Below are 27571 nucleotides of genomic sequence, written 5' to 3' on the forward strand. Positions count from 1 at the left end.
TATCTATCCAGAAACGACCAAAATTATAGTTTTTGAAACGAACGAATGAATGTGGATGTATTTTGCTGTTAACTGCGTAATCAATTCATCAATATATCATTAACATACGTTGACATTCAAAAGGTGTGCAACCATAACAGTAATGGAATAAGAGAATAGGGAATCTGAATAACAAATATTGAATCAATTTGGTTCTGTTTGTTATACAACCATTGTTAGCAAACAATAGCAACCCGAAGTAATCAATGGTTTTCCAGAAGCAGTAAAGGTGGAATGATTTTCAGTAATAGAATGAAGATGTCGTACTGGAAGGTCATGTTTGGAGGAGTATAGTGTGCCGCGAATAGTGTTGTAAACAGAATGGAAAATGGAAATAATTAATGATTCGGAACAATCTGAAAGCAACTGATCTCGAATAGAACCAAGTTTAACTACGAACAATATCTCATCTTTATTCTCAATGATAACCGAAGATCTTTTGAAATATCTTCGTCTTCAAACGCGGGATACAGATGAATCTTTTATGTACCAACAGGAAATAGTAATTCACAATCAGTACAGAGAAAGATACTGAAAATAGAATTGATTATAGGATGAAGAGAACGGGCGACAATTCTGATTAGAACCCGGTGCTAATCCTCACCAGTAATAAGTCCAGTGACACGAGTTATATTGAATACTGTCAAATGAAGTACACTTGTATAGATCATTATCCAGCTTGCTAGCAGGCGCACTGTGGCCAACATATCCATCATACTTACTAGCATTACACTTCTAGGTAATCTGTCCATGTCACTTGGGCACATAACTGTTTTTTTTAGCATATGATCTATTGGCTGAATCATGAAACTGGCATCAGACGTATAGGCCTATGATGTAGTCAAATTATATGAGATTTAGTGCCATCCTTCTGTCAAATATCGGAAAACCTCTTCTCGAAGTCGAACGGAAATATCAAGTAGATGGTTGATGGTTTCGAGTATATTCCGTTATATACATATTGAAAATAGGAGGAATAAATATGTGTATAGTTAATGAACGACGTATATCGCATTACCAACACACGAGGTAAATCAGAATGCTACGATTGGATTTCCAATTGCACGGCAATTCCAATTGGTCTAATGAATTATGGATATTTAAGAGCCGGCGCATCAATTCCTATAACAACCACCGCTGTTACTGTACAGATAGAGCGACTGAAACAAATTTCAAAGGACACGTTTGAATGCTTTTATAAAATCAATGTGTTCCATCCATAAAGCTGAGTCAGCAACGCACCACCACCACCACGGTACCCTGCACACACATGATGTCATCAGCACAAACATCTAACTCTTGTGTTCCGTGGTGATTTCAGGGTAAATATGATCATATTGTATTGCTGTCAGTGTCAGTATCTCTAGATGCATCGACGATGCGATGATGTTGCACTTCGATGAACACACGACCCACATCCACATTTCTCTTCTGGGAGAACGTCCGTCCACCCGAACAAAAACCATCGCTGAATACATGCACGACGCAAGTACTTCTTACAGGAGAATAACATCTCATTTCTCCTTAAGACGATTAATGAATCTATACGCGAAACAATCCGAGAATAATGCTACGAACGAGTTATGAACAAAATGTAAACGCTCGCCGCGTAGGTCAAAAGGTCTAAAATTCGATCATGTTCTTACAAGAATCTATGTTTGATGACTGTAACAAAATTAGAAGTTGCATTCATTTTACCGAATGTCACCCGACTCGTGTGTCTGAAGTAAAAAGACTCATCAATGAATAAGAACTGAGCAATTTACAGACTGTTCAAGAATGATGTATAGGTCATTCCCAGGACATTGTACGACGACATAAATCATTCTCACAATATCATAATAATAAACGTGCAACTTAGAAAACCAATCAGACTATAATGTCATTTGCGAAGACACTGAGGAAAATCTTGTAGCGAACAGTCATGTTTACGAATATCGCTGGCAGAATATTGACGTCTATAATTACAAAATAAATGATCGCTGAAGACGGAGAACTCTGCGAGTTCATAAAGAGAATATGGTTATTCGGAATGAGCTGAATGAAGACGACTTCTACTACACATACAACGTTCTCATCTTTTTCATCTTCAATCTTAAACAAACTATCGTATTATCTCCCAGCTGTTAAGAGAGAAGGAACACGACACCCGCTTCTAGATCATTACATCATCGTCAAGACGGGGGAAGGTTCACCGCAATCACACACGCCGAGAGAAAGGAGAGTCTCTTGAATGATGATGAACCGCGGGGTAAGATGACTCAGGGGGCGAACGGTTCATCCGAGAATCATGTGTCGGAATGCCGCCGTTCGCCGTCGCCGTCAGGCGAGTGAAGAGAAGACAATCAGATGAAAATCTTACCAACTACCAATTAGCCAACTAAACAGCTTCCACAGTCGTACGGCCGCGCTGTGACAGAATGATGCAGTTCATGTTAATACGATGACTGGGTCAAAACGTGGCCGAAATTCAAACCGAGAGAATCGGAAAATCAACCGACGCCGATTATATTTGAGAGCCATTCAGAATGAGTGTTAGTTAGGATTATTAGATTTAACCCCTCACTTGCTATGACACAGCAGTCAAATTTCTAATCCCTAATGGTGTGTCGTGTACCAACTAATGGTCGATACAATTCCATCTTTATCAAAACGCCTCCTTCACTACATCAAGCTCAATCATACATCGAGCCAATTAACCATATTGTAAATGCTATAGTATTAAAGGATATCGGCTTCATCATTAGCCTCAATCATTTTACAGCACAAGGTCAAAAAGATACAAAGACATAAATGTTCTCCTAAACATGAAGGCAGTGACTACATTTACCATTTGTAAAATCCATTAGTTTTGTAAACTAAAACCTTGGCAATTTGCAATTAGAGACTAGAGTGGTATTAAAACCAGGGCATCTATCTGCAATTAGCAAGTCGGATTTAAACTAACTTATTACAGAACTTACTTAAAGATAGACACTGTTGTTGATGGAATTACTCAGTTATAAATCCTTCCACCATTAAACTAATCACTTGGAAGTTTCTGTCGTTACGAATGAAGATAACACAATTATACTTCATTAGTGAAAATGAAGAACTTTTAACATAAAGTCTCTTATTTGACAAATTCATGAAATTCAAGGCAACGGAGAACACATTGTTCCCACATTCCCAAGCATTTTATGGGTAATTTTCAATTTTGCCAATGTATATGGGGCCTTGTATAAGTGAACATACCATGATACTCGACATTTAGTGGTGACTGGTTAATTAACGTGATTTTCAAGAAAGATCCCTGAAGGCGCCCTCGGGCCAGCAATTGACATCCCAGAACTATGCTACGTGAAATGCAAAATAAATTTGCCAAACATCTCCAGGATTAGAGGAAAATCTATCAAATTCCTAAATATTTCCAAACTGGGAAATAGCATTCCCCGAGTTTTTACAGTGGCACCATGAAAAGAGAACTAGACAGGTTGATAAGTCGAGGCCACTGAACTAAAAGCCGAATAAATCGATCATAGCCAACTGACCAATCGAATGGGGGGAACCATTATCATAGGATAGAATTAAGTAAGAAAGATGATCAAAGCGATTAGTATAAAAATCATCTACACTAAACACATCAGTGATTGATCGTCTAATACAAAGACATGCATTAGGAATTTAGCCGGTCTCTACAATCAATCACCTAAAATACATTTATAGTATTCAAGGTGAGATGGCCGCGATATGAAGAAAACTGTATGGTACCGATGACAGGTTGGCACGTCGATCCATCAACCATTCTGCGCATAGAAAATAAAGAACTCCACCATCTGCACGTATAGTTTTAAGCCGAGCCATTTAATAGATGAGACAGTAGGGAATGAGGATGGCATTATGTCAGCTCTTGCCGCTAGGCTTTATCAGGCTGTAGTTTGCAAGTCTATCAGACATTAGTTCTGCTTAGCTAATGGCGTGCTTCTACTGACATCGCTGTCTTCTCTGCGGAGAGAACGAACGAACGAACGAACGAACGAACGAACGAACGAACGAACGAACGAACGAACGAACGAACGAACCCCTCAATATCAGCATTTACTGCGAATATTAAACACACTCGAAATTGACAACATTCAACTGAGATTTGATAAGTATATGATTCATGTAGTTTACACTGCAACAACAGCCATTATTACAGGTGATGACTAAAATACTTATATACGTTCGGTTGACAGCTTATTTTCTCGCATGAATTTTAATTTCTAATATCAACTCGACAACACACAACACGGAATAAAAAATACCGGTCTCTTTCAGATTACGAGATCAAAGTCCAGCGAAATCATGGACAGAGTTCATAGTCTTTGATTTCATATCGAACCAGGATTTATAATCACTAAACTACTGAATACAAGGGGAACTTTTCTGAACAAAACAATGGAAAACTACAACCACCATAGATTTGACAACAACAATTAATTACTTACTGAATCGGCCGGTATTGCCCATAAAGCCGGCATCAGGGAAGTGCACTGTAACAAGTAAATAAATCTATTAGTTTCACCTAAAATCATAAACACCTTTTTCACTTCAGGGGTTGATCATAATAGACCCAACTTCGGTATCTACAGTTACAATAGTTTCCATCACAATTTGACATCAAAAATATAGTAGTTTAATTGAAAATTAACTAGAAAATATTGTGATTTCGAATATATTTTAAGGAGTAATTGAGCTCTTAAAAAAGAGTAGTAACTACACTCAAATAGTAGCGGTAGTTACGTCTGTCGTTTGAAGGAATAATTCATAGCAATCATTACCGGTAAGATCGGACCTTAAAATTAGCATAAAAACTGACGCGATCTAGACAAATATTTATACGGAAACGGAGTCATCTGCGCAGAGAAAACCACCTGTTTCATTATCAATACCGAAACCATCCATCACCCGGTGAGGTACGAAAAATAATAAAGCAATATAAAAATGAAAAACAAGAATGATGATGTGTAGGAGAATTATTTTGATCGGAGAGATAAATCAACGAGGATCAGATACTGCTTCTTATCCGCTAGAATTTCTACTCTTTTTTTTCATATAAGTTTCGAGTAAACGTAGTTATTTTAAGTACACAGGTAGCTGATTGTGTGGTGCACGAGAAATACCACAACTCAACTCTATTACACAGCACTGTAGCAGAGATATGTAACAGATCTCTGCTAACAGTTTTTTGATGAAGCAACAGCGAACATCAAACATACAGATATAACACACGAATCTGTAACTGTTACAATCTATAATTACATGTATAAAACCTCAGGCAGATTTATATTACTTTCCACGAATTGTTTCATAAAATCGTTACTCCAACCCAAATATAGACTGTGACCGTCATTGTTTTTTTAAAAACCCAAAACCAACTGACTGAACACCACACAGGGCGTTAATTAGCGAGTTTGAAGTTTCATTTTCCCAAGGGAAGAGAGACAGAGGAGACGAACATTCGACCAAGCACTTCTGTCGCCACCAGGATTCGAACCCTGTGGATTGACGAGACCATCGGCCAGAGGGTTAAACCTCTCTGGCACTAAGTCTCTCCATGCAGGAACAAGTTCAACAGTTTTGGGCTAAAATTTGACTCAAGAGTTAGTAGTCAAATAAAACACTCATCGGTGTAAAGTGTAAATGAATTAAGAAATCCCACGATAGAATTTTATATGATTAGATTTATCAAAATGAAACCACAACGTTTCGGCTATTGACTATCAGCCATCAGGTGGAATGACACACAAGTAACAAAGCATATTAACTCACAGGACGCGTTAACAGAAGATGTCAGAACTAAAATCAACTATTTGTTGGGTTTCATTTTGATAAATTTCATCATTTAAGATTTCATTGTGGGACTTCTTCATTCATTGAGACAGAGAAAACTCATTGAAAATGAACAAATCCTAATTCACGACTATCAAACAGGATCCAGTTTATCACTTTAACCGAACAAGCGAAAGGTCACTTTGACCAGGTCCGCAGACCGGTGAATTACAGTTCACATCGCGCCTCATTAGCTGGTCATTTTACTAATGAAATCATACATCAGAATTCACTGTTAGTTGAATGACAGGGCAACGAGACGACTACCGACAAAACAGTTCCATTCTACATCGGAAAAACAAGAGTTTAGACTATCTGTAGGTATTAAAGAGAAAATCAGATCGTTGTATATGAACAGAATACTCAGGACCAGATGATTGATTCCCGATGCAATATTCACCCGCGCGATTTAATGGAAAATTATGTATCGATCGCGGGATTACTCGATGCTCCGCTAGTCGACGTAAGACGCACGGCGGCCATCTTTACATTACTGCATCGACGTTCGATAAGAAATAAACCGCTGTACAACGTGAGCGAGAAAACAAACTACGTTTCAACGACGTCCGGTTCAACCGCGAACGAAAATCCCCGAGAATCTAATTTCCTCCGACTTCCTCTTCTATTAGCTGAAACTACTACGAGGGACGGACAAACACCACAGTGATGATATATAGACACTGTATAAAAAAAAAAAATTATTGCCGTAATAAATGATTACTAGGATGGGTAGGATAATAATCAATGAACAATAAGGAACTATCTTGCACCGATGATTTTCCATTGTATTTCTTCTTCTCCCACCAATTATCGAATGGACAAAGGATGTATATATATATATATATATATTTGTATATGAATATACATGAATGCATGTACCTTGATGGAATATATGAGGGGGTAGAGTTGCAGCATTCATTTGATCTGGAGCTGCTATTCTCCAGGCTGTTACAAACATAAAACACAACACGCGTAAAATAAATATAAAATATACATTCTATCAGATCGTGAATTATAGATATCGAATATTTTATACAAAACTGTTGACTGTTGAAAGCAAAGACTATTCACTGGTTGTGTATGATGCTTACTTTTGTACTGATCAGGGTGCTCGGTTGTAGTGGTTCTCATTATGTCCAGCAGGTGACTCTCTAAAGCGGGAAATCGCATCGTATCGCCGTATGTGGTGCCACCCCCACGTTCCTAAAAAATACATCAAACGAAAAACCATCATAACTGACATACTGGTCGAATTATTCGCAGTAAGTTCAGTTGCAGAAGATCCAGGGTATCTCGCATTCCTCAGGTGGTAAACTGGATAAAATCTAAATGCCGTCCTGAGGATTGGCAGAAAAAAATTAAATAATGATTTAAGTTGAGTTGGACTCACTTTCATGAAAATGTCAAATTCATAGATTTTTAGTTTATTTGTTATAGTCATTTCGAGGACAACAATTCACACTTAGCCGTTTTAAATGGAAACTTTTTTTTATGAAACTGCACCCAGAAGTCTAAGACATATCTGAATAGATGCAGAACTTTGTTCCGATTGATCAACTGAATTCAAACAATAAGAATGGACGGTGCATGCATATATACATACTAATCAAGTGGTAACAGACATATTGAGGACTGATTGAAATTGGGACAGTATTGTACTTTAAACTGCACAGACCTATATATATATATATATACACATCGGCACTTGTATTCATTTATTCCCAGGACTCAGTACGTGTATATATATACCTAATTGACTATAACCCTTGTGCTGAATACCAACAGAAACAAATTCATTTGTTTCCATTACAACATTCAGTACTTGAAACATTCCACTTTTACCATCAAACGAATAGATAGATCTGCATCTTATGAAAATGTCCCGATTTGTTAGTTGGTTGTATGTATGATGTAGCCAGGAATATTTACTGGATGTAATGAATGTAATAGGCTACACACTTCTGGATCAATAACGCGTTATATCTAACGGCATTATGATTCATGTACCTTTCAACTAATTACAATTTTATCCTAGGACCTGCTGTCAGTATCAATGAAATGAACATTCATGAATAAATATGACAAGTAACGTGTTATAGTTAATTATATGCATTCATTGCGATCAGAGGCGAAACATTTCACACCGTTATAACAACCATCATCTCAACTACAGAACGTTCTATAAAACATGGCTGCCTCCTTAATCCTCTATGACATCATCGAATTGCCTTTTTGGGATTTGATCAATACTGAACCCAATCATTGGCCGATAATACAATGACGTCATAAGTAGACTCAGTGGATGGCCATCTTTGCTGCAAGGGTCTAAAATAACACTACATATTACACATATTTGACGTTTTTAAATTCAAAAACTAATGAAATCAGGGCCAATTGCTCAAAAGATGCTTGCTGATAACCGCATAATCAAAAAATACCATCAACTGTTAAGCTGTAAGCAACGTTTCAGTAACTGACCCCCTGATTATTGATATTACCTGTTGAGGGAAGTTTAACATAGGGTTTTCTCTGTTGTGCTGATCGTCAGCCGCCGTTAAATCAAATGGTTTCGTTCCGATCGCCGTTTGTTGCATCTGTCCGGGAAATGAAGTGCTCCTACGGAATTTGGACGGCGATATAACAACTGACGAGGGTCCCATGTTTTTCTTCTGTTGTTGGAGTTGCGCGCCGATCGGGTTCATATTCGGAACCGATCTCCTCTGTTGTTGCATGCTACCCCACGGTGACATTTGTTGACTTTGCGGCCCGGTCCACGTAGCGGATTGCTGTGGTGCGCTACTCCAAGTTGGATACGTTTTCGAACTGTTATAAAACAAATTTGACTGTTGTTGCCTCTGAGGCATATTTGGAGGAAAGCCTGCTGTGTGTTGTCCGGTTATAGCGCGTCTCTGTGGAGCCTGCTGCTGAGGTGCATTCACTGCTCCGATTTGAGGACCGGCCATATTAGCGTTGAACAACGCGTTGTGAGTTGGAGGAAAATTCTGAAATGTCACTCCATTCATGGCAGCTGGAAAACCCTGAATAAACGTATCATCCGCAGTTGCCGTCGACCAGAAACTCGGCGCTGCGATTGAATTCAACATCGTGTTATTTGGTTCAGCCGATAAACCCAGTTGTAACGGTGATGTAACGGCATCAATTTTACGATCGTCTGGAACATACTCGTCGTTTTGGCTCACCGACTTTCTGATCAACAAATCCTCCGAATTTTGTTCCGGGTGAGCGTCGCCGTTCGGGGATTGCTGCGCCGCCGGTTGCCCTTGCTGCTGAGGCTGCGGCGACCCCTGCTTTTTCATCGGCATAGCGGACGCGAGGGTTTCATCTTGCATTGTACTGGTAGTACTGGTGTTGATGATGTTAGTACTGCCGCTGCTGCTGATGCTGCTGCTGCTGTGATGATTTGACAAAATATCTGGTGCGAATAACGACTGGTTGTTCGTTAGTTGGTTGAAATCGACCGGCGAAAGTGCTCTCACGTTAGAGTTCAATCCCAAACCGTAATCCCCCATCAGTTTAGCGTGTATATGTCCCTAGTTGTTGTTTAGCTGTTAGTGTTTTAGGGACGATGTTGATGTGCGCCACGTCCTCCTCTAATCAGCTGCGATACACAAGTGATATCACTTCCTCTCTCGCACCAGTTTCTATATACCCACTATACCGGAAGTATGAGGTGTTTCTAACATATGTTCATCGATTAAACATTCTAAAAACCTCCCTGAGTTTATATATCAATATGTATTCATTAAATATTAATAGAAACAATAGATTTTTGTCTTATGTGAGTATTTTAAAGAAGAACCAGATATATCATTAGGGTATCTCGAAACAGCAATGTTTTAACCGTAAATTCAGCGCTAGATGGCGATACCTTACGGTATATCACAGTTCATTCATAAAATTAATTAACCGGCGGTGAATGGACCCGATCCGGCAATATTGATGATGTTATATAGTCTTTGTTCTGATTGGTGAAATTGCTAACGAAACAGAAAATCTGTAAAACACTCTAAGTTAAGAAAAACAACAAAGCCAGACAATGATTTTGTATACGAAAAACATACTTTAGATCGGGCTTTTGATTGGGGCTCATAAATAATTGAAATATGTGTTCTCCCACCTTTCTGTTCGCTGCGTGAATATTAATGTAATATTCACAATAGACCCCCTTCAGCCCGTTGTCTGAGACCCAGCTGTTAGAACGTCATTAACAGCGCATGCTGGTAGCGTCACCCCCCTTTGTCTCGTTTTCGCGACCAACATCCGCATATGTGTCTAATACGCGAATCCGTTAATTAACGGTTGCAGCCAAAATTGCGGTTGATTACCGTAAGCGCGATCCCTCCTCCCTATAGGTTCGGCTTTATTGGGTCAGATGAGCAGAACACTCACTGCTGGTGCCTTACGCGTGTGCACATTATATTACACAATGTTAATTAATTCATGCACGTGTCCTTCATGCTTTCTTTTCAATGGTATCAGATAACAGATTCCAATAGAAAATCCATTGTCCTCTTGAAAGATTCCTATATGAGAGATCAATGACACAAACACAATTAAAAAGAAATTTAACTCGGGCATATACCGGTATCTAAATATATTGTATTACCCTTAGTTGATATAGTGTATAAACTTTCTTCGAAGTGTATGTAACTTTTATAAAATAAATAATCTGTATACCAATTTATAAAATAAACAAGCTATAAAAATAAAGATATTATGCATGCAGTTCTTGTGCTTTTTTCAAAGCAAACAGTGTCACTATTTCATCACACAATTTGTTTAAAACATTAGTTAACAGTGTAAATAAATATAAAATATAAGGCTAAACAAATTAATACCATGTTTCTCCTTTCTGCTAAACTTAAAAGTTGGCAACCTATCTACCATGTAGACTTTCTTTTACATCATGATCAAGCTAACAATAACAGACCTGGCAGAGAAATGAACTGATTACAAATTTCATGCGGTTTACAAAATGACCCGCCCAATAAGGAGAAACAGGGTATCATTTTTTAGCCTAAAATATATAGATACAAATATTTGTAAAAGTAAACTACAGGAGATTGCCTCTATAAACGATCCTCGAGTAAATATACCTTTCATTTGGAGATTTAAACTTGAACCAATTAACATCTCTTCAATTATATTAATCGTTCTTCTTTTAAAAAAGAGATCTTTCAGTCGTATCTCATCTCCATGTATGTACGTAGCAATCATTCCCTAAGATAATGATTGCTACAATTGCAGAATATTTCTTTAGAAATTTATTCTATCATCATTTTTTGTCAGCATATTTATATTCACACATCATAACTCCAAATTCTCAATCATTGTTGTTAAGGACAAACTTTTTGTTTTCCTTAGTTTCAATTTTTTCTAAGGGTGCCAGCAATGCAGTGTTTGGGAATTGCTGTGCCAATATAGTATCATGTACCTATGTGTACATAAATATGTTTATTTCATTCTAACTATACAAATCAAGTTTTTTGCATTCCATTGAGAACATTGGTGGTGTATTTTGAGACATCTTTTGAGGCAGAATTTTGAGACATTATACAGTGATGTATCATTATACAGTTCTGTATATGTTTGACAAATTATCGCATTTAGCTTCATTTTAGGAGTAGAACACAGAATCTACAACAGGTGTTAAGTACCATAATCAATTCTCACCAGCTGATCAATAGAATTATCTCATAGAATTATGATACGATACATGTTTTTGTACGAACCAACTGTGCTTGAGTATTTTCACGAATATTTCTCAAACCGGAGAATGCCAATGCAACGGCGCGTGTGTCATTATTCGGCCAATTTTTAACCATTTCGCCAACAATCGCCCGATCAAGCGTCGGGTTTGGTTTTATGATTCCGACGAATGTAGCACCATCTGGTGGATAAATAATGGTACTACCATCGTCAGTCGCCGCTATATGTTTGACGGCGCAATGAGAACGATAGTGGCCGAGTGATCGACCACGTTTCAAATCCCACAAAATTATAGCTTTATCATCAGAAGCCGATACGAGCACATTACCATCAGCTACAACCAGTAACGAATTCACCATTCCTTCGTGACGTTTATACGTATACAGGAGACATTCAGACTTCAAACACCAAACACTGATCCTACGAAATCCACCAGTGATCACTCTACGACTGTCTTTTGAGAAGACGAAACATTTCACAGTTGAATTCAAAATAATGTGCATTTTGTATTTTCGTTTCGCTAGATCAAGAATACGGAGTGAACCATCTGAACTGCTCGCCCCGGCGTAACGATCATTTGAAGACAGCATTAATCCGGTACATTTTTCCATCTTGGAATCGCCATCTCTTGGCCAAACATCCCCTGTTTCTAAATCGAATGCGACCGGAAAATGACACACAGTAGAAATGATCTGCAATAGTAAAATATTACTCATATATTTACATGCTCCAAATACATTGACATATGTGCCACAATCATGAGGAGACGATTTCGGCCTGGTCTGATGTTTTGGTTAGCGCGGGTCAAAAATGCTATGGAATCAGGAATTTTGTTGGTACCTGAGTTCCCACTGTGTTTATCGCCAGCTTATCAAATCCAAACAAACCACCGACATTCATCATATGTTGAGCTTCAAATAAGAAGGCAATATTCAAGCAATATTAAAGGGATAGATGAAATGTTCAGGTAATACAAGGATATGTTTCTTACGTCCTCCTTCAGCATCCAGTTTGAAGACATGACACACTGAAAACATTTCAGGTATACCAGCAGCAAGGATATTGTTTGACTCAACTAGACAAGATACGCTCAATTCAGGTTCCAATTTACTCCAAAATAATCCTGAAATCAAAAAATATATTTGAACTATCGGTAGAAGAAAATTGATGAATCAATTCAGAATAACGAATCTTACCATCTGGTATTTCCCAAATCTTTATTCCTGTAGTTGTTGCAACAATGCACTTTTCCATATCTTTAGTTACAATCATGGCTGGGATAGGGCTTGAATCAATGAGCTCGCGATAGACAATTTCTCCAGAATGAATGTTTAGATACAGCAACCAACCTTCAATTGTAGTAACAATTGCAACACCAGATTCTCTATAAATAGCAAACAAAACATCAAACATTTATGGCACAGCCAGAATATCTCAAACACAATTACTATCAACTTACTTTACAATTTCCATAGCTGTAATATCTTTCTTGACTGGTTCATTTGGATTGTCACCACTTTCCAGTTGGTTGTATTTTTGAAGTAAATCGTCGCACTCACCAATGATGAGATCTAAACTCCAAACTTTTACTGTATTATCCTCAGAAGCAGAAAACATCTGATTTCCGGTAATAATCAGTTGAAATATGATACCAGTGTGATTGTTTAGCTGATGAATCTGTAATGCTGATTCCTGTGGGTTTTCAATTGTTCCAACATACCATATCTGAATGCCATACCCTGAACTTGAAAGAACATATTTATCTTCAGAGCCACAGAATGCCAAACACCTATACGGACCTTTCCCTTTACAAATTGATTGAATAGTTCCACTAGTCGTTGACCAAATATAGATGAATTTTTCATCTCGGCCTTCAATTGCTGTCCTTTCAGCGGTTGCTGCGGCAACGAGGTTCTTGGATTGGTTTAAAACTATCAGATCCATAGTGAACTCATTTTCGGACAATATCGTCGTCACCTTTTCCCCAGTTATGTAGTTGTAGATGTACATATTGTGACTGTCACCGAATTCAATTCCACGGCTAAGAAACTTGTCATCAGGAAGCGTATAAAGATGAGGAGTCTTTTCCTGGTAACTCTGAAAACAGCTTTCGGCTGGTATAACCTTCATACATTTTTGTTCGGATACTGACCAAATTTCGTAAGTCTCCCAGGTTGCCGTTATGATGTAAGCATCGTCTAATGAGAATTTCAAACACAGGAAAGATTTGCCCTTATTCGAAGGAGCCATGTTAAAAATCGCTTCATCCGATTTCATATCTATGACTGAACAGATCACACCTTGTTCATCAGCAGCTAAAATAAGTATAAATATATACAGTATATAATTGTCATTAAACACAGGTTATGAATCATATCTAGAAATAGATAGTAACATTACTGACCTGAATCAATCGGGAGGTTGACAGAAACGGCAGCCATGAATCTTAAAGAATGTGAATAAGCTGCTATCTTTGTTTTCTCTGGTAGAGATGTCAATGCAGGTGATATATCAGGGTTGAATAACACGATTTCTATGCTGGGTTGAAACTGATCAAATTTTTCATAGATTTTCAATTCCAGAAACTGATCACCAACACATTGGATAGATTTCACTTTAGAATACATCGGTCTAGCTTTAACACTGGCTGCAACATCCATTAGATCGAAGGCTTTAATGGCATCACATTGAGGTTCAGTATTGCGCTCAATGGAATACATATATCTTTGACTGTTGTCAATTGAGATGCAAGAATCTGAAATATATCCAGGGTTTATTAACATTAAATACGTATTCACTGATAGAATGTATTTATATCGATCATCTTACCTCCAACAATTTCAGGGACATGCATATCAACATTCAAAGAATGGAGTAGAATAGGACGAGGCTTTGGTGGTATACAAACTGCTTGTGGAATTAGCAAGGCATCAGATGTCTCTTCACACCAACTAACAGCCTGTTTAACTAACTCCTCAACACGCTTCAGACCGGAATATCGAGGGCCAAGTTGTCCTATTATCTATAAAACAGAGATAAAGGTCTAGAAAAGAATCCCTAATCAGATTATTGAAATAAAATATAATACTGTTAATACCTGAACAGGCAACAAAGCAACATCATGTTTGATATTGGTTTGTGCAACTTGTAACACGTGATAAATAAACTGACATTCTTCGGAACATTCTGTTACTATTTCACTCTTCTGTATCACATCAAGAACCATCTCAAAATCCATTAACACATTCTGTATAGAGAATGCCTTCGCTTTCGTAAAAATCCAATCAAATTGACAGATTTTTTCTGTAAATTCTTCAAATTGATGGCTATAGATCAGATGGAATGGTAATTCATTGAGCATTCGTTCATTGTAGATGTTTTTACCGAATTCGAGAACTTGTTCGGGCACATTACGATAAACATCTGTGTATGAACGTTTCTGAATTCTAATCAGTTCCAAACTCTTCGCTTGTGAGCTCCATTTTCCGCTGAAGTATTCAGCTAAACGACGATGTAGTAATTCTTTATCATTCGCAATCACGTAACGTTCAGTTGCCAGTTCGTAGAATTCAGGATGAATCCAGGCCATTACGCGGCGATTATCAATCAGTTTCTCAGTCATATATCTATGCAAGTCATACTTCAGGCGTTTCCACGTCAATGTCGGAATTCTTATGATTTTTGCATCCCTAGGAGGAGCGTGATGAAGATAAATTTCCTGTAAAACCTCATCATCCAGAGACAGTAAATCTTCCATTTCCATATCAGTCAATCCATGTTTTGAGGCGCTCAGGTATCCTGAATAAATAAAAAAAGACACAGTTGAGTATTTATAATTTCACCTGATTGAACTGAAATGGACATGTAAACTTACCGAGTGTTCGTTGAATCAATGCGTATCCATACTCCCGTTCTAGATCATTAAACAGTTTCAGTATAGACATTTTAACACTGTGAGCTAGAAACGCGTAAGAATCTGCTGTGTACGAATGCCACTTTAAAGACTGATCAAACGACATCTTCAGGAATAACGGATTTGGACAATTAGCAAACGCATCTTTTATGACGTCCTTTTGTTTCTTGGTAAGAGCATGTTTTTCTTCAGTGCACCAGGTTTCTAAGAGATCAGCTGCGGTCTGTGCATCAAATTTTTGCATTTCAATACATTGTGATTGCAATAATAATTTCAAGCGCAAGTTTTCCAGACACCTATTTGTAGTTGAATTGGTTGTCAGAATCAGATGGACGTGTTCTGGTAATAAAAGTGGCAACCAAGTCATAGAGTGAGCAGAATTAGATTGTTCGAGTTGATCAATAGCATCGATTCCGATCACTAGAGGGCGTTCTGCTATTGCTACAGTACGCAAAAGTGTATCGAAGTAGACAACTAGAAAGCTGAAATCATCCGTCGAATCGAATTGTGGATCGGGAATGCTGTAGACTTGCCGAATCTGTTTGCATAAATCGATCAGTAGATCGCGAATATTAGTTCTAACAGATCTTCCGAGGAAACGAACAACTTGAACTGAGTTGGGAAACCACATTCTGCTACGTTTTAAAACCTCAGCAAACAGAGATGTCTTTCCACAGCCCGATTCGCCATGGATCACAATCGGCAGGTGATGTCTTTCCAAATGAGATGAATCTATGTTTTGCCATTTGCCCTTCAGATAATCAGTTACTTTTTCATCATTCTCTTTAAGCACTGTCACATGCTTCATTAGATTTGATTCAACTCTATTTTCATCAAGAATCGAACCAGAAAATGCTGATTTGAAAAGCTCTGGAAAATTGCTTTCAGATATTTTTGTTCTGCTTGTTATATTCTTAAAATCAAATTTGTCTGTTTGAGCATCTTTGTTATTATTGCTGTCATGAATTCCATAATCATCATCATCATTCTTACTACATTCATCATCTGCTTCATCATCTTCATCACTATCAATTCTATCTGAATCTGAAATAACCATCGTAAAAGTAAAACAGGCCGAAGCAGAGAAAAGACATGATCAGTTATGATGTACTTACTAGTTATTTCGCTTATTTCAGATTCAGCAACTTTAGCAGTTGAATTTTGAAATTTTGACCTCAAAACTTCCTTTACATCTGTTTCACTGAATTGATCATAGACTATTGACATGAGATTTTTCATTTCATTGATTACATTCTCACATCCTTGGAATCCTTTACAATAATCGTCACAAATCATAGAATGATCTTCACCTAGTCTTTGATGAACAGGAACAAATGATGATGCTTTAAACGATTCATCGATCAACTTTTTCACATCTTCAATAAAGGCGGCACACATTTTCGAGAGGTATTCCAAATGCTTATTAACATCAAGTCCACCTTTTGTCCAGTTCACTTCAAATTTTTTGATTTCTTCACCCAATTTCCCTGGTACTTTCTCATCCCGAAGTCTTTTCAGATGAACTTGTGCTTCAATATCCTGTTGAAATAACTTTATGTCTGTAAAATTACCTGAAATGATAATTCAAGAAACATACATGAAATTATATACTGTTCCTTAAATATAATAATCTAATCAAATACATTCATCTGTATTGTATTACCAGTACCTGCTTTACTGTCTTTTACTTTGATGACGTTAAACCTTCTGACAAAACATAAAGTTCTGGCATTGTCAGCTTCAACATCCAGAATTCCTTCAGTAATCTCTGCTTCTGTGACTGAAAACAAATGTTTTAAAGTAGAAAGTTCATCCCGGTATTGAAATCAATACATATGGTTAGATTGTTTTGGTAAAACCAGTTGAATGCTTGATACCTACCAGTTCTAATATAATGTGTCATATCATCATCAGTTATGAGTTTATCTTTGAGAGCTTTTTCAAAGGATTCAACTAGTAGTTCGTGTAGCAGTAGATATTCTTGACACCATTCTTCTCTATCCTAGGGATATCAAAATCAACAAAATGAAGATCAATCAAACCGGAAAAACCGTTAGCATTTGACTAAAATTAGCCAATTAAACCAATGCTACCTTTTTGGCACTATCCTCATTTTCTGGATCTTTATTATTGTAGAAGGGAAACTTCCTAGTAATTGGTTGTAAGACAAAAGAATGAGGAATCACATTTTCGTCCAAGCAATACCAATCATCTAGCAGTTTAACTTCTTTTCCAGTTTTTGCACAGGACAGATGGATATGTTTGAAAACTGCGGCTTCAATTTTTGATGGAATGGGAACAAAACCATATTTGTCCCCGAGAAAGGAAATGAAATACGGGCCATGAGACATCCGCTTGCAATCTTGAATTTCTTTATGATAAATCTTTAAGATGTCATCGTCAGCTTCAAACGCATCATCAAACATTCCATTCTTCATATCAACAACCTATGATAAAAAATTGTCATTTAACGTTTCAATAATGTTCTTTTGTATTTTGTGTTTTTTGTTTTAACAATGACGAATGGAGTTAGAGTAAGCTGCCTTTAGTTAGGGCTTCAGAGATCTGCAAATCAGGCTCTCTCACCTGAAATTCTAAGCCCTTTCCTGTGCAATATTTTCGCAATTCAGGATATGCATGTTGCATCAAATATCCTCTTTCTAGTATCATATCTGAAATGTATGGATATTATGAATACATAGTACAATGAATCAAACATAAATCTGAGCTAAGCTGTTCATGTTTCTAAAAGTTTTTAAAAATATCATTTTGAATTTTTAAATTTTCTATTTTTCCCTAAAATGACTTGTTTGGTGGGAAAAGCGCCATGGACTTATTCCTGGCAAAGGGCTTGCATGATAATCTTTAAATAGAGAAGGATACTACTGCAATGGATTGCCCAGTCAATAAAAAGAAGTTATCAAACTGATACTCTAGGCCACTATCTAAGTTTTACTTGACAAAGTTCTAATTTCAGGCTGACCCTTTAATTATCTAACTTTTAGAAGTTGGCCCAACATTGGAAATTTGAAAGTTGTTTACTCCAATAACTCTCTAGAAATAAATAAAATATTGAATTTATTTTTTGCACTAATTGAATTAACAACTAACACCCCACACGTATTATTCAAAGGTTGTCATGCTTCATCAATCAAACATTGTCTGACCTGACAGATTTGCCGATATGAACAATTTAACTGTTTTGAGCTCCATAGCTGCGACGGTCCAGAAACCCCTTTGTTCGATATAGAAAATCAACGAAGTGACAGCACCCCGACTCGCGCCATATCAACTCTAAACAAACACAACCATGCGCGTCGTCAATCAAACTTTTTTTTATGAATGATAATGAAATCAGTTTTAAACGTATTTGCTGTTCATTCGAATTTGCATAATATGAATATACCGAAATTCATAGAAACACACGTAATTTTATCATCATTGATAAATATTCTTGTGTTTTGTGAAGTTATCGGCGGGATTCAATACAGCGCGGGATTCGAAACCACCACAAGCGAAAACACCGCATCCTCTGAAGACTTACAACGAGTGTTCACCGTTCACTAAAGCATGGTTCGGGATCTATAATTTCACTAATAAATCGTGTAGTTTACACAGCAAATAAACCATTTTCACGGTATGTAGACGATTTATATATTTCGATATAGTTTAACCATACATTCTGTGTTGTCAGAAATATTCTTCTTCGCGTTGTATTTGCTGATATTCGTTTTATTCGATGAATCCAGATGGCCATTGAATATGATGGCTACTCTACATTTTTATGCGCCACACTGACACAGTACACCACGCGCGCTAATAATGACGTCATCTATTGTCAGTATATGAATAGGGGATGAATGTCTTAGGGTTTGTGAGGTGTCGATAACAGAGTATTGCATATACATTGTGAATGTATGTTTTGGTGTGTTATGTCAGTCAGTATAGTTTACTTTAGTGTTTATAAATAGTTAATAATATAGATGAATTTCTGTGGAACCTTCTCACCAAGTCCTAGGACCTTCCACAGGGACTTGTCACGACTGATAATGGATGAGACCAATGATGGGGGTACCTTAACGACTAAGGTTGTATTAAAGCTTATTTCATGTGAATCGGTTGAGAATTTTTGGAATTACAGTCGATTGAAGTGGAGAAGTCATTGTCAGATTGAAAATTTGTTGCCACCCTTGTTTTTTATATTATACAGGGATAGTGGACCTGGTCATTGATATTGGTTTTATTCATTCACTATCAATTGTGACAAGTCCCTGTGGGACCTTCCTTGTCCTTTCTCGGTCTAAATTGATCTGAGACTGCCTGTAGGACTATGTACATGTTGGACTTACATAATTGTTTCCATACTCAAAATATTTTAATTCCCTCAATCATATAATTTCGTAACCAAAGCCCAATATATTTAATATCCCAGTTCAGATTAAGTTCACCCATTGACCCAAAAAGGGAAATGGTCAAATGAGTTTCAATGTACTATTATGTAATAGGACTGCACTAAGTGTGTGATTGTATATCATAGTTTATAGGTTATACTGATCCATAGTTATATGAGACACCTGTTTATACCAGTAAGTGAGAATCCAGTGTTCTATTAGACTTTGGTTTATAGGCTCTTATTTCAGGTAAGAGAGTAAGAGATCATATCGAAGAAAGTGCATAAATCACATGCACTAACTCAGTATCAGTGTCAGGGTATTTCAGAGATAAATCTGGCACTGAAAATAGTCATGCGTCACAATAGATCGCGTGTGATCAATCGCGAGCAATTTGGTCAAAATATAATACTCTTGACAATACCACGAAAATATTGGTCTTGTTTCCTAGCAACTGTTCATTTGCCCAAATTGTCTGCTGCAAAGTCGGAGTGTAGTCGAGGTTAACTGAGAACGAAAATGTTTTTATCGTTTATATTATTGTTTATATTATTGTTGTTCAGTGGGTATCGTTCAGTAGAAGAAAGGCTTGATTCGATTTATGATTTTAGATAATCATTGTATTATTCTGAATAGAGCAAGCTGCTTCATATTCAACCCTAGATATCTATAATAGTACTGACTGACAAACGGAATATTTGATGTGTCCATGGTTTCAACCACAATGCAGAATGAGATATTATACTGTAGTCTACTCACATCTGATCAATTATCTAAACTTTTCTGGACAGTCAATACGTTCACTCTATCTTGCGGGCTATTAGGCCTACTGGAATAATTAACCCTTGTAACTTTTACACGTGTTAAACCGAGATATTTTTTTCTATAATTGTTATTGCGCCTATAGGCCTATTAGAACTAGTGTAGATTATACATTAGTGTGGCATACTACACGAATGTATCTAATGAAGTATGATTTAACATATATGGAATCTGAACCCTATTATCGGACAAATAATATCCAGAAAATAATTGGTTATGATTTATTTATATCTGAGCTATATGTGTGCACAAAGTCAGTCAAGTTAGAAACCAATAGGCCTAATTGACTTGTGCCGTCGTGATAGTTATGTGCGGCTAAGTTCAGGAGTTGAAGTTTTCGCGATATGTCATAACTTCTCATTTGATTTTACAGGGATATAGTTGAGAATCTCGCTTCAACACAATGTCGGATTCAAAGAATCACTCAATGGAAGAGTATCCTATGATACCGCCGAATTCTAACTACAATAATTCTAAACCTATCGTCGTCAAATCGGATGGAAATGGTTCGGCTAAAAATGGTAAATATTTGTTTTTCATTTTTCACCCAGTTTCAGCGAAGTCTGAATGACGTGGGAAAGTGTTCGCAGTCATAAATCTGGTAAATGAGGTAAAAGATTCTCGTCCAAGGCCGCGGTGGTATAATATGCTCAGCTCGTTGAGTAGAATTCGAGGCTTTTAGTGAATAATATCGAGCTTTTAGCAAATAAACTCCAACGCGTTTTCCAATTATAAATCATTTCCGTGCGTAGTTGGCTTTCATTTTATTGCTATGAGAATTGATGATCATGCGCTACGTAATCTTCCTGCAAATAATCGGATATTGTTTGAATGTCAGATAAAGTTAGGGTAAATTTTCTAGAAAGTGACTTGTAGCGGATATTAAGGGGATGAGTTCAAAAAGCGCGATCGCACAATGATGATACCCAGATGCTCCAGATCTGAGACCCGTGTCAACTGTTGGGCCGGGCCTTATTTGACACCGGGCAAATTTGACGATGATCAAAAAAGTTTATGCGATTGCAGATTTTTTGGGACGAGTGCTACTGGATAAGTGGAGCATAATTCTCACATAATTTCTCAAAATCTGTGCCATCCATATTTTCTTTGAAATGTTTGATCCATTTAGCTACATATCGCTAGATCCATCCCTGATAGCGGTCGAAGCTTCTAGTAAATGTTGTATTTCATTTGATAGAATTGATGGTGGACGATGAACATCAGCAGCCATTGTTATCCCCTGTTCATTTGGATCCCGGACAAGAAGCAGCTGATGACGCTTCATTTAATGCACCAATAGGTTCTCCTGCTCCTAAAGACTGGTGAGTGTCCATAATCTCTAAACACATACACCCTCTCCTCATACCTCTCACTCCTTATGTATTCATAATTTCAGGTGTAATCTCGTTTATTTCATAATGATGTTAAATGGAATTGGAGTTTTAATGCCCTGGAACATGTTTATCACTGCTAATGATGTAAGTTACCGTGTGAACTCTCGCATTATACTTTGTGGTTGGCATTTAAACACGTAATCTGGTTGTCTAGTGCTGAGGGTTATCTAAGTGCAACGGATGTCCACCGGAATCTGCCTGGTGCAAACGAGAAAGATGTTTGATTTATAGAATCTTATACATAACTGTTATGTTTTGTAGTACTTCGTGAAGTATAAACTCAACACAAACAGCTCCGATAGCCAGGAATATAAGAATAACTTCATTAGTTATTTGGGAATCACGGCTCAGATACCGAACGTAATTCTGAATGCGGTGAATATGTTCGCTCACTGCGGCGGTGGCAAGTGAGTAATATTCTATCATCGCTTATCAATCAATTATCATCATCAATACGTCTGATTGATACGTATTGATTTTTGTTTGACTCATCTTGTCCAGTGCATTGAATATCAGTAATCGATGAATGTTGATTATTTCAGTTTGACAATGAGAATTGTTTGCAGTATAATTGTCATGGTTCTCTGTTTTATCGTAACAATCATATTTGCTATGATCGACACGAGTGGTTGTAAGTTTCTTTCATGATTTCTGCTTTAAACTTTATGAAATTTATCCTGTATTTGTGGCGTAAACTGTGACTATCATATCATTTTAGGGCCAGGTATATTTTTTGGAATCACAATGGCGACAGTCGTAGTTATAAACAGTAAGTTTTCAGTTTGATATTTCATCCCCTCAGATCACAGATAAATATCAGTCTCGAGCTTACAATTATTTGAAAAATTTTCAGTGGCGACTGGATTGTATCAGAACAGTGTATTTGGAATGGCTGCCACACTTCCGATGAAATACACAAATGCAGTTGTTGTTGGTACAGTAAGTAGCTATTCCTTTGGTAGAGAGTCAAAAAATTTTTATTGTTGTAACTTCATTGTGGCTTTATTGTCACGTATTCATTGGTTCACAGTTAATGATAACTAAGCCAAAAAAGTAAAGGCCCTGGCCTATAGCGCTATATACTGGCTACACCTGATAAAATGAATATTTATGTTTGTAGAATATCAGCGGAACTTTAACCTCTATTATAGCTATAGTATCGACAGCCTGTAAGTATTCAAATTATATGTAAAATATACTCACTAGTCGTACATTTATTCATAGTTCTAATATGTGTTTATATTATTCTAGCTTCGCCTAATCCTCGAACTGCGGCTATTTACTATTTCTTGGCTGCCATTTTGATCCTTCTGATTGACTTCGATACTTACTTCGCATTGCCGCTTTTGGTGAGCCTCATTGGATAAAGAACCACTGATTTTGAATATGTTAACATACTGGTTATAACGGTCATAAATTGTTTAATTTTCTTACTAGAAATTCTACAAACATTACGTCAATAAACAGAAGGCTGAACAGATAAAAGCTGTGAATGAACAGTCGATTCAGAATGTGTCTGGTGGATGTTGTGCTGGTGGTTATTGTCACAGGTACAGTAATGTATTCAAACAGGTTAGTATTAATGCGTAACGTACAACTTGCTATCAGCGTTGAATATGATTTTACTATTGAATCTCTACTGGAAACCTCTCTCTAATTCTTATTTCAGACATGGGTGCAGCAGATGAATGTATTTCTCACATTTTTCGTCACTCTGGTTTGTTTCCCAGCTTTGGAAGTGAAAATCGAAGCAAGTGACCCGGACTTCTTCATTCCACGTGAGATGATTATAGATTTCTATGCTGACATCTAGCTTGCAAAGGTCTTGACCTTTCTAGGTTAATCGTTTCTGCTAATTTCTGTTTCTAGCGAAGTACTATACGCTGGTTATGTGTTTCTTAATCTTCAATTCATTCGCTGTTCTGGGAAATTTGATCACTGAATTCATTAGAAAGGTATGTGCAAAACCAGCCAAGTAATAGGGAACTGTGGCAATCTAGGATTCTACTGATGATAAGCGAGAGTTCGCTAGTAGTTACTCAGTTTTCCGCATTCAGTTTCCTCTACACTTCAGTTAAGAATTAATCAAATGAACTTTTCACTAAAATATATCAATGAAATAATGGTGAAAACTTCGACTAATCTAGCAGGATAGCTGTTTTTGCAGGTTCCCATTGAGTCTGATATCAAGGTACTACATACCTAGGTATTTCATTCATAAGTTATGTCTTCTAATTTCAGCCTGGACCGAAGTATCTGATTATAGTCACTATACTGCGACTTGTGTTTATACCCTATTTCATGTTGTGTAACTATAAACCAGATCGACGCTCATTTCCGGTTTATTTGAACAATGACTACGCTTATCTCGTCGGCGGCATTCTGATGGCTTTATCTCACGGTTACTGCAGTAGTCTCTCTATGATGTATGCCCCCAAGTAAGTTGTATTCATTTAGTTTGGCAATATTTTTGAGCAAGAATGAATGTCGATATCAAAATAATGACTGGAATAATTTCATTTTACTAAATAGGCAGTTTCTACTTACCAAGTCTAAGGCATCTGACATTTCTCACTGATGATGGTGCCTAGAAACTGCCTGAAATATTTCTATTTCGTAAATTTATTAATTTTTGTTGGATTCTCACTTGCTTGTTTTTAGGATATCATCAAACTGAGTTAAGTTCACATATTTGGGACCATCATTATGATGACAACGTTAATATTCAAATGAGAAATGATCACACTGAATAGATTGAAATTTAGACTCGAGTGATGTGACGACTAAAGCCAGTTAGACTGTATTAAAATGAGAACATGTTTCAAACATTTATCCTGTTTTTATCCAATTTTCAGAGTTGCCAAACCTGAAGTAGCATCGACTGCCGGTATGATGGCCGCGTTCTTTTTGGTGTTTGGAATATTTTCTGGAGTTAATTTCTCATTGTTCTGTTCGTGGCTCGTTGAAAACATCGGAAACTACGTGTAGTTCGTGGACGTTTGAAACATGGTTTAGAGATTCAGCGAGATGAAAGATCAATGATGAGTATAAGAACGAATGGCTCTGAATGGGGCTTAAGGGTCGTGGTAGTATTTAGTAACAGGTCGAGCCACTCCTCACTGACAACTTCAGGCTGAATGAATTAACAAATTATTATGATCTCAAACATTCAAATGAAATAGAATAGACCTGGAGTCTGTGTAGGTTAAATATCTAATAATCTTAATTCTGTACAAATGGCTTTTGGTTATTCGCAGTAGAATTATAATTCCAATTCCAACCATCTATTATAGAATTACTTGGTATTCTTTCAAAATCCGGCTTGGGAATTTATATAAAAACTTTGCTAAATGCCCGAGCGCCACTGCTTATAATCTGTAATATGATGATATATTGAAATATATTTTTATAACGGAAATTTTTAACCTCTACTGGTAGGTTATTTTATTAAGCCGGGTCATCATAGTTTCTATAGATGCTTAGAGTGAAACATGGAAAATTGTCATTATCAAGAGTTTGAGACATTCCACTCGTTGAAACCCGCGAAGGTGTTTCATCAGTAATTAAGAGTTTTGATGGGATTGAAATGCGAGGTCAAGATGTGCCTGGTGATAGTTGACATGTGTGAAATGACAATCGCAAAAATAATTACTGAATCTCTGATAATTAGAAAGAAATAATTGTGGATAGTGTTGACATTACAGCATATTGGGCTCTATGTTGGAAAATAAGATTCAACTAATAATTGAATGAATAATGACACTGGATTGCAGTATTATGTTATAGAATGGTTGGTACTGGTAAGCGTAAGGTTAATATCACATTCTATTCACGACCAGTTTGTTTAATGATTTTAAGTTGTTTGACAACTGTAAAACTGTTCAGGTTGTGTATATATATATGGGTATATATTTGTATGGTGCCGACTTATTTTTGTGCGCTTCCAACTTATTTGTACTACCGGTATATATCACTATTATACTTATTCGTTTATAGAAATACGTTTTATTCGATTCATTACATCTTATTCTGATCAGAATTGATAATTTAACTTATTCCAAATAGATAACGAATACTTTATAACCTATTTTTCTTAAATTTGATAAGAAAACAAAGATTTGTTTTATATAGGTCCAGTAGTAGTGATAATGTGCACAGGTCCATCAATAAAATTGATCGAAATGTGAGTGACGGTGTGAAATTAATAAGTGTGTAGAATGTTTTATTTTTAATTAGTGAATGTAATCAATGCAATGGCTCAAAATTATTGTAATGTTTTTAATGCTAGTTATGATGTACATCGAGTGTTGTAGTATTGTAGTGATTGGGTCAGTTGTTTAACATGTGTTAGCTGAGAGAGGACATGATTTATAAGTATATTTATGTGGTTCGTGTCTTGTCACAGCTTTCATAGATAAACATGAGATATCAGATCATATTGTATTGTTGTAACTGATGAACTATTTTTCGGCAAGATTTGAGGTTCTTATAATCGGGCTAAATTACTAAAAAGCTTTAGTAATTTTATGTACCGGTACTTAGATACTTGGGTATACCCGGCACTTACCTCAAAATGGCCCAATTCATTGAAATATTCGCATACCTCATGTCTTGCCATGTAAACACTGGTTGATTTAATATTTATGGTAGTGTCTGTCTATCAGTCAGTCAGTGGTGTGTTACAGCGTTTAGTTCGTAAGTTGAAATAGTAGACAATTGTTTTTGAAACAATGTATGGATATAATGTACCGTAAACCTAAACATACATGTACATGTACTCTTATCTATTTGAGATGTTGTTTATCAGTTCTATGTTTATAATGTATGATGGTCATACTCTTTTATAATAAGCGTAGGATTTACTGAACTGGAGTTGTTGTGTAGCGGTATTGTGTAGCTTCACAGTTTGACACGATACCATAATTTAATAAAACACTGCCTGTATAATTGCACCCAGGTCGATGTAGCTGCATTTAGATACTCCACATCTCTGCATCTTAATAATGATATAACGATGATTATTGATGTATGTTGTTAGTAAGTACTCCGGATATCGTACAGTATTATTAACCTGGAATAATCAAAATTAACAACCAATTGAATTAGTAATTAGTTTGTAATTGTTATCCTTGATATTTCTTGATAATGTGTATTGCAAAGTTATTCAAACGAAATCATCTGCGAACTAGAAAACTGAATTCAATCTACTTAACTGATGATACCTTAGTGGATACATTTGGTGTACCATATTAAGAATTTCTTCATTTTGCATTTGGCACTCATTCATGATTCAATTTTTCATTAATTGTCCATGTTTATCTTTTCTATAATGAGTTAGTTATTCATGTGATCATTACTGAAATAAAGTCACCTCAAACCAAGAATTGGATTATTTAAGATTTATTTCCGGTATCTATTGGAAGTTCCTT

The 27571-nt window shown here is 36.7% G+C and overlaps 3 protein-coding genes across 5 annotated transcripts in view; 1 reads left to right on the forward strand and 2 right to left on the reverse strand.

The window, feature by feature from the left end:
* The window catches only part of LOC141899882 (cytoplasmic polyadenylation element-binding protein 3-like), a 42240-nt gene extending 32743 nt beyond the window's left edge, over positions 1–9497 (reverse strand). Inside the window, exons 1-4 of one of the 3 annotated variants that reach the window (XM_074786485.1) lie at positions 8391–9497; positions 6984–7095; positions 6772–6837; positions 4509–4553 (exon numbers count right to left, since the gene is read on the reverse strand). In XM_074786485.1, coding sequence (XP_074642586.1) covers positions 4509–4553; positions 6772–6837; positions 6984–7095; positions 8391–9422 — 1255 coding nt within the window. In that variant the 5' untranslated portion in view covers positions 9423–9497. Of the gene's footprint in view, positions 1–4508; positions 4554–6771; positions 6838–6956; positions 7096–8390 lie in introns of all 3 variants that reach the window. The other 2 variants (XM_074786487.1, XM_074786486.1) reach the window with 2 other exon arrangements.
* A 1003-nt stretch (positions 9498–10500) lies between these two features.
* Positions 10501–18822, reverse strand: LOC141900455 (uncharacterized). The gene is made up of 15 exons (XM_074787375.1): positions 18703–18822; positions 18122–18207; positions 17629–17982; positions 17417–17537; positions 17205–17315; positions 16651–17106; positions 15497–16579; positions 14720–15420; positions 14452–14644; positions 14027–14377; positions 13082–13937; positions 12819–13006; positions 12614–12745; positions 12463–12533; positions 10501–12314 (listed from the first exon to the last, which is right to left on the reverse strand). Exons 1-15 carry the CDS (start codon positions 18746–18748, stop codon positions 11616–11618), a joined length of 5448 nt encoding a protein of 1815 aa, XP_074643476.1. The 5' UTR covers positions 18749–18822; the 3' UTR covers positions 10501–11615.
* Positions 18823–19080: 258 nt separating this feature from the next.
* LOC141900326 (equilibrative nucleoside transporter 1-like) lies at positions 19081–27514 on the forward strand. The gene is made up of 15 exons (XM_074787159.1): positions 19081–19172; positions 21122–21269; positions 21947–22070; positions 22145–22226; positions 22404–22549; positions 22685–22773; positions 22861–22911; positions 22996–23081; positions 23263–23311; positions 23394–23491; positions 23580–23714; positions 23812–23920; positions 24012–24097; positions 24384–24580; positions 24998–27514. Exons 2-15 carry the CDS (start codon positions 21152–21154, stop codon positions 25128–25130), a joined length of 1503 nt encoding a protein of 500 aa, XP_074643260.1. The 5' UTR covers positions 19081–19172; positions 21122–21151; the 3' UTR covers positions 25131–27514.
* Positions 27515–27571: the final 57 nt, after the last annotated feature.

The sequence above is a fragment of the Tubulanus polymorphus genome, chromosome 2 (genome assembly GCF_964204645.1).
Source record: "Tubulanus polymorphus chromosome 2, tnTubPoly1.2, whole genome shotgun sequence".
NCBI lineage: Eukaryota > Metazoa > Nemertea > Palaeonemertea > Tubulaniformes > Tubulanidae > Tubulanus > Tubulanus polymorphus.